General features: G+C 40.4%; 1 protein-coding gene across 1 annotated transcript in view; it reads left to right on the top strand.

Annotated features, from left to right (window-relative positions):
• Positions 1–271: 271 nt before the first annotated feature.
• The window catches only part of LOC104412795 (myosin light chain kinase 2, skeletal/cardiac muscle-like), a 24,902-nt gene continuing 16,869 nt past the window's right edge, over positions 272–8,304 (top strand). Inside the window, 2 exon segments of the mRNA XM_010023610.1 lie at positions 272–379; positions 381–932. Coding sequence (XP_010021912.1) covers positions 272–379; positions 381–932 — 660 coding nt within the window.

The following is an 8,304-nucleotide window of genomic DNA, read 5'->3' as shown; positions in this document are numbered from 1 at the left end:
CTGGCATATATATATTCAAAATTATATAGTGATACATATGTTAAGGGAAAAAAAAAAAAAAAGATCAAAGGCATTTTTCTTCCTAAATAATTTGGGTGTCGTTTTCCTCTGTTTTAGTCAAATATATGAGAGTAGTTTATAAATCAGTTTAGCTGGAGTTGCCAAACTTGGCTGTATATCTGAGCAGTCTGGATGTGAAGCCTTTGCAACTGATATTGTCCTCAAGCAGCTGATCATCAGAGTATTTCCTTCCCCTACCCAACCCAGCAAAATGAGCACATCCAGCAGGCAGAGCTCTTCTATGTCTATGGTCAACAACTTGGCCAAAATATTCGATCCAAATGCTTTGCAAAACCAAGGGCCTGATAATGGAATGGACCCCCCCCCAGCTTCTTCATGTTGCAAGCAGTAATGTCAGCACATCTGAAGGTTTAAACATCATGGATCTGAAGTTTGCCTCCCTTGAACAGAAAATAGATAAGCTGTTGACTCTGCAAGACAATGTTCTTAAGAAGCTTAACAGCGTTTCCCAAGAAATCTGTTGCATTGAAAAAGACATTGAGATTGTAAAGGCGGAAACAACTGAACCTGGATCAAGGATGGAAAGAAACAAAAGTCTGAGAAGTAATGACATGAAGAGGCTTTGCCTTAAAATGAAAAAATCTCTTTCTGATATGAACAGGAATGCACAGCAGCAGGTTAAAAGACTAGATGGACTGGAACAAAGTGTTTCTGGGTTACAGAAGCTCGTAGGGCCTCTGGTGGAGAAGGTTAAAACATTAATAATTCATAATTCAAGTGTAAAACACCATGTTCAAAAACGTAAACTTTGCAAGGCAGGTGATTATACAAAAGGAGCTGGATATGCTTTTAGGATGCACGTATTCTCGGAGACAACAGTTGATGCCCTGCTCAAGAAGAAAAGTGAAAAGGTGAGCCCAGGTTTGTGTTTCATCTTGTCAGGAATTGTTGCAAGCTACAGGTATGTTCTGCTATGTGCTTAGCTTTTTGTTTCACTAACATGTAAGAGAGAGCAATCAATAACCTCTAAAAATGAAAAGTATTGGAAAAAACTGAGGAAGTTTCAGTGGAAAAGATACAGAAAATCTGCTGAGTGATAAATACTTTTGGTTTTTTTCTATTTTTTTCTTTACACTTGTCAAACGTAACTACGTGTCACTGACATGGGTAACAAAGATTGACACACACTTCAGGCTGGGGTTCTGGCCACACATTTTACTATAATCCTCTCTGGATTTATAATTATCTGTGAGAATCGAGTTGCAGCATGTTATTTGCAGTAGGGTCTAGAACATTGTGAAGCTAGTAAAAATCCATCTTGGGTCAGGGCATGTACATACTTATGTTGTTTATTTCAAAGAACATCTTAAGTGTGCTGTTCCGATCTGGTATTTCTGTGAACACTGGTGGGGAGGGGAGGACTTCTAAACTAGGATCTGAGGTAGGGTTACCGTAATTGGAGCTTCAGCTTGTGTAAACTTCCTCAGGGGAAAAAATGCCTGTGTCACCGTAACAGGAGTTTCATCGTGTTCTTTACAGGTCAGATTAAAGTCCACAAGAGCCTCTTGAAAGGCTCCATTGATTTTAATAGGCTCTTGTAAGCTAGTTTGACTTTTCTTAGTTTGGTAAAGAAGCCCAATAACATTTGAAATTTAAGGGATTTCTTCTGACAAAGTATGTTTATATTTAATTAACCTACAATGAGCCAAAAATGTTGTCTTTCATATTTTTTTTCCACATTGCTTTACTTCCCCCCACCCTGAAAGAAGTCACAAACAGGCTTTAATTCATTTAAAGAACAGTTCTTGAGTTTGTTTTTCTAAAGTTCTTGATCAGCAAAAACATCATGCGAAGGTATTATTGGAAATGGCATTTCTTGAAAAAAGAAGCACCAGATATTACTCAGACTGATCAGGTCATCAAACCAGGTGCTTTTCAGCTTGGTTACTCTTAGGCAGTCCACTTCCCAGGTAGACCAGAAACGTTTGAGACATTGTAGACAACTATAAAAATAGAAGTCAGAGCCTAGTAGCAGTAGAGAAGCATCTTGTAAAGCTCTGTCAGCTGAGCTGGCTGATCTGCTACTATGTAAACATATAAAATGTGCAGCCTTATTTCCAGAGCATCATTAACTGAAGGTGAAAGCTGCTGCCCTGCCAAAGGCGATGACAACAAAACTGGTATTTACACGCCCTTCTTGAACATCAGATTAGACTAGTTTCAATAAAGGGAAGTTTTCTTATTTTGTACCATTACTTTGATTAGAAAGATTACCCATTGTAAGCATATAAGTTTAGGGCTTCTTTTACTTTTCAAAACATAAATGAAAACATCTTCTGTAAAATCCCCATCATAATGAGACCCACAGGTCATCTCTGTAATGCTGCGGTCACTGCAGTTTGCGGTAGAGCTCTATCTGTCTCAATGAAATTACATGTTCATCTAAACTATTTATAAATATAAACTGAATCAGACCTGGAATGCTAATGAACTGGCAGCTCTCGGAGGCCTGAGTAGGTTCAAGTAGGTGCAAGTCTCTTCCTGCTAGAAACTCAGCATAAGAGAAAGGAGGGGACTGTGCAGGATTTGCCGGTGAGTTTATGTGAGCCAGTGGGTGTAGTGGAAGAAGCAGGTCAGAGGAGGAGGCCATGCTCCTGGCAGGCCAGAGGGGAGCCAGGATGGCAGAGATGCAGTGCCCAGTGGAGAGTTCAGAGCTACAAAGGGTCTGGAAGTGGAATATGATGGAAACAAAGGCAGCCTACTTACAAGGACCCAAAGAGGAGAGGGGCGAGCAGAGTCTCTGCTTTTTCCAACAGCAGCTCCATTTGTAATTCCTTCACTGATTCATTTTTGTTTAGGCAGACTCTTGGTGATGTTGAGTGGACTTGGTAGAAGCTTGTCTAGCATGTGGGCTTAGGAAAGGCAGCACAAGCATGTCTGGAATCACGCTGGTGATATTATTAAGTTGTTAATATTTTGTTTGTTTTATGAGATAGCATACATATGTTAGCTTGTCATTACCTTCCTCTCTGTGCGTTTGATTTATTAGTAAAGGACCATCATAAAATTACCAAGCTATCTTGTGAACAACAGCTGGCTTTAGTAAACACTTAGTCATCTTGGGTTTAAATAAAAACAGACTTGAAGTCAGCCCTGCATTAAGAATAAAGCAGCATGGTATGATATTCTTCAACAGAGACTGCTGAGCTTGCCTGCCAGCTTAGTAGGAGCCCATATTTACCAGTGTTCAGGGCAAAGAGAGTCTCCTTTGTGTGACGGAGTAGTAACAGCATCTCTGAGCACGTTAGTGAAAAGACTGGTCCACGAGATGGGGTGTGTAATCTCTCTTCTGGCTTTAGCAGCAGTAGGACAGTTTCCAAATCACAGGCTCCACAGGGACTTTTTGTGCTCTCACAACATATAGGGATCACTCTCCTCTGAAGCAAAGTTTCTGCTTTCCTGCCTTTTACTGCCATCCTGAAATACCTCCACTGCCTTGTACAGGAGGTTAGTTTATTTCTGTCTTGGGTTGGAGTTATAATATTGTGTAGCCTGGAGACACTTCATGCTTTGTCAGTGCTGCCAAATGTCTCCAAGCCGTTTTCCACTGAGTGCAGCGTGACCCTATCACCACATGGCTGCTAGAAGTAGCATGTATTACTTGTCATTTTAAGTTATTTTCTCACTATTACCACCCAGGGAAATCAGCAGTTCTACAGTAAAGGTCTTTAAAAGTCTTGAGGTTTTCCTCAAATTCACCTTTTTAAGTAGTCTGTGATAATCCTGTTGCAAAATGACTCTGTAACTCCATTTTCAGCCCTATTTCTTCCACTTACGAAGAAAGGGAGTAAAATAATACTTCACTTATTTCCTCCAAATCAAACAATTTAGAGATTCTATACTATTCACCTGCGAATACTCACCTGGAGGGTCAGAAAGTCCCTTTTTTGCCATCGTAAAGTGGTGTCAAACTTTCTTCAATTGCCTGCATGTTGCTGTAACTTTGGTCTCCTGCCATTTCTACAGCCTTTGCCATAGGACTAATAACTGTTAGAGGTTTGAGGCTGTTTCCCATACTAAAACCACACGAGCAGTAGGAGCTGTGTTTTCTGTTTGAACCCTCTGTTCCTCCCGTATAGGTATCACACTTGAATTGCAACTCACTGTCTGCTTTAGTAGGAGCCTGCAATGAAACGGCTGTTTGCCACCTGTATTTTAAGATCTGTTCAGTGTCAGTTCATGACCGTTCTTCCGGTTCTTTCATTTTTCCTACAAACACTAACAGGTCCCATATGCACTCTTTAAGTTCTCTCTAGATTGTCTGTGTTCTGTGTATTTTTCATATTCAAGCCAAATAGACAGTAATTGTTTCATTTTCTGCTTCTATCTGTCTGCAAGAGTTTCTGCTGTCCTCGGTGGCTTTGAGGGTAGAGGCTTTCTGCAGAACCTCAGCAGATGGCTTCTCTGCTGCTTGGGCAATGCATCCAGTCAGTGCCTTCAGCTGCCGTTCTTAGGAATGATCTTCATCCCCTCAGGACTGATGCCTTTACCTAAATATTTTCTTGGTAGAATAATTCCAGTTTTGAGTGAGCTATAATATGTTAGAGTTATAATTCTCTTTCTGGTTTTCTCTGTCTATAAAACCAGTATGTTTTCTCCAGATGACATTTTCATCATGTTTTGCCCCATTCTCAAAGTAAGGGAACTGATAGCCATAGGAGGTTTTTCATGCCCTTCCAATTCATAATGCTGTTTAATTTTGCTTTCACTTTGCCTCAGAATTTGCTGTCTACTCTACAGAGTTCCCAGGGTCCTGCCCTGGGCACTGTTGTAGTTTTGCTTTCTCTACAACTCTGAGGAATGTGTGGAATCAAAGCAGGCACATCTGATTTCTAAATACCTGGCACGCCACCACGGGTGGCTTATGGACATGACATTAATGCCTGTGTGTTACAGCGACCACTTTAAGAATCCATTACAATTCCTTTACAAAACTAGGGAGACCTCATGATGAAGATGGTAACTGGTAAGTGCAGGATGGCAAGAAAAGGCAGGTCATCAGAGAGCAGTACCATAAAAGCAGATGGTTCCTCGAAGAGCTGAGGCAGTGGCAGGAGGGATTTGCCCAGACAAGAGGTCTTTGCCCACCGCAGGCATCTAAAATCCACCTTTTGACATCAGATATCCTACCCATTTAGTTGGTTTTCAAGTGAGAACTCCAATCAGCCCCTATCAGAAGTCAGCTATGTCTGATGGTATTAAGGGTACCATGTTTAAATGCCTTTTCTGGTAGGAGAGTGCCATTACACTAAATGAGGGGTCTTTGACACGCTTAGTTTTGATGACAAGAGTAGCTGCTCTGGAGCACAATTAATTTGGTGCTGTCCTCTGGCACCACTCTGTATTTTCCGCACATCTGCACCAGTGAAGAGGAGCAGTGACGGGTGACTGGGCAGCAGCCCCGGCAGAGGCTGGGACGAGTCCCATCACATGGTTTATGCCCATGGTTAAAAAGATCTGCCATTGATTTGGCTTTCAAGCTGGACTTTTTTCTTCCTTTCTCACACTGTGATAATAGTGGAGCCCACTTTAGAGGATGAGCCATTTAATGGCAATAGGGAAAATGTGGAGAATTGCACATGGAAAATGTTGGAGTTACGGTGTAGGCGCATATGAGGCACACGTGCACCTGTGAAGCACATGGGCAGGCATCACACATGTGAGTACATTGAGCAGTATAGAGAAGGGGTAGATATGAGGCTGTCCAATATTGACAATAAGACAAGCAGCCAGAGTCTTCAGAGGTTGTGCTTGCCTGACATTGCCCCTAATTTGTTCAGGTGAGAAACCCAAAATAGATAATAACAGGTTGATTTGATTTCCTAGATGCAGTGAAAGGACATGTATCAAAGCCAAGTAATGCTGAATGCCTTGGTCTTAGGAGGTGGACTGGTAGCCTCAGATTTGTTGGTCATTATTACAGGCCTCTGTGTCTTCCAGAGACATTAAAATTATACCAATCGATTGGAGTAAAAAAAAATCTACCTCCAAAGCTCTTCTTATGCCTGGTGCTGGCTCTGTTAAAAGACAGTGACTAGACCTCAAGGCAAAAGTAAAGATGTTAAAAAGCAACCTATTAGTGCTATATGTCGTGTCTTCACCATAGCAGATGGCATGCTCAAGGCCATGGGCTCCATCATGAGCCTGGTTGCATGAAAGCCTTTTCTACTCTTCAGTGTAAGATTCCCTGTTTTGAGAACAGCCTGGCAGGAGGAAGCATGTATTTGGAACACGACAGGCACTGTTTCTCCAGTGAAGCAGGTGGGAAGTTGCCAAAGTGAAATGGGGGATGGAGAAGGCTTTGGCTTCACTGATCTTCAGTTTCTCACCTAAGATGATGTGATTCGGAGGGATTTTTCAATATTTAGTATGTGTCTTCATGCAGAGATTGTTACTTCATTACCAATGTATTTTCAAGGCAGCAAGTCACATAGACATTCTCTTGTATTTCCTATTGGGGAAATCACAATTCTCATCTCAGATGTTATTTTTGTGTGTGTTTAAAAGATACTTGTGACTTGAGTTTGCAGAAGTGACCTGGTTAATGCATAAGAATAGTTTCTATATCTAGTTCAAGAAGCTCTATAAAAATTATGGAAGAGTCAAAATGCCTGAAGATGCCAGCAGTTTGCACAGTGTAACAAAAAACAGTGATACAGAAGCAGGTGAACTGCCTGACAGTATAAAACCAGAATTTCCATGTGTATGTTTTGTATCATTTAGAGGTTTGAATTAGAAATACATTCAGTGAATATTTTACATAGCTAGAGGGAAAAAAGGGTGAATATTGAGGAGGAACACAAAAGGGAAGGAGGAGGTGGATTCCAGCTCTGAGGGATAGCACAGGAGGCATCACCACGCACGCTGTTGTCCCCAGGTCTCTGTTGTATGTGATGCATTCTCCTGTGTAGCAGTGTGGAGATAACTAGGAGTACCACAGTACAGTGCTCAGGTGGCAAAGCCCATGGCTGATTTCTGCCTGTTAGTGAAATGAATTCATTGCAAAACTCAAGTAACTTAATCATCTGGATAAATGGATGGTGATCAGGTCTTACACAGAACCAGGATATCCTGCCATAATAAAGCTCTTCAAAGTATCTTAAGAACATGACAAAAAGACACCAAGTAAGAGTTGGGATTTAGGCATATGCAAAGTTTTGCATCTCGGTATCATCTGATTGAAGTTGAGAATAATGTCTTGACAACAAATAAAATGCAACGGGGTGATGAAAAACCTCTAACTAAAAGGTTGGGGCTTCTTTGCGAGGCCATTAGTTACAAAAATTTTTGCAGTAGGGGAAAAAAAAATCAAAGAGTTTTATTAGGTGAATAAAAAACTTGAAAGTTAGCTAGGAAAACATTCCAAGGGTAGGACTGCTACAGTATAAAAAAGAAATTTAACTAAGTACAGCTCATTAAAAAGGAGTCAGATGTCTATAAAAACCACTAATTTCATGCTGCGTTTGAAATGTCTGTTACAATATATTATATTTTTATATATAATTGCTTATTGCTTTATTTCTGCAGGTTTCTAAAGTCAATTTAAATAATTTCTGAAAGGTTTTGTTTTGTTTGTTTTTTTTTTCAATTTGTCTATACTGAAGTTTCAATCTCTGGAAAATCTCTCATTATTCTGTTATCATCACATGGGCTTTTATTCTGTCTCTATTACATAAGGTCTAGCAATGCTCCATATGAAAGGATATGTTTAAATCTGGAAAATGTATTTTTTGAAGATACGATACCAACTGCTGTAGGCACAGACACCTTTTTGCTTTGGTATATTTTGCAGGGTCACAATGCAACCCTTCATATTTAACCTTTTGTGGAATTAAAATGAAAACTTACTTGAAAGCTTTTGGCTTCTACAAATAGGGAAAATGACTGCAGTGCCATTAACCTTATTGCGCATACTCAAGTCATTCAAGAGAGGGGAAAAATAAGGTGGAGGCATGATTTCCACTAGGAAATACTGATTTCCATAATTTTAGAAATTACAGACTAGAGAAAGTCACATGTCACCAAAATTCAGGAAGAATGCTGTATAAATAAATAAAATCCCAATAGGGATTGAATTAAAAAGACCCTTAAGAAGGCGCTGAAATCACACTGAAGAAGAGGGTGATATAAAAAGTAGTCGGGTGGGATGGATGTCCTTAACAAACCACCACACCTTTCAGATGAGATTTTCAAGAGCCTTATGGCCTTGGGTGCTCACAACCT

This window comes from Nestor notabilis, unplaced genomic scaffold, assembly GCF_000696875.1.
Source record: "Nestor notabilis isolate BGI_N333 unplaced genomic scaffold, ASM69687v1 scaffold13961, whole genome shotgun sequence".
NCBI classification, from domain to species: Eukaryota; Metazoa; Chordata; class Aves; order Psittaciformes; family Psittacidae; genus Nestor; species Nestor notabilis.
Note: the sequence above shows the minus strand (reverse complement) of the source record. Positions and strands in the feature narration are given on the sequence as shown.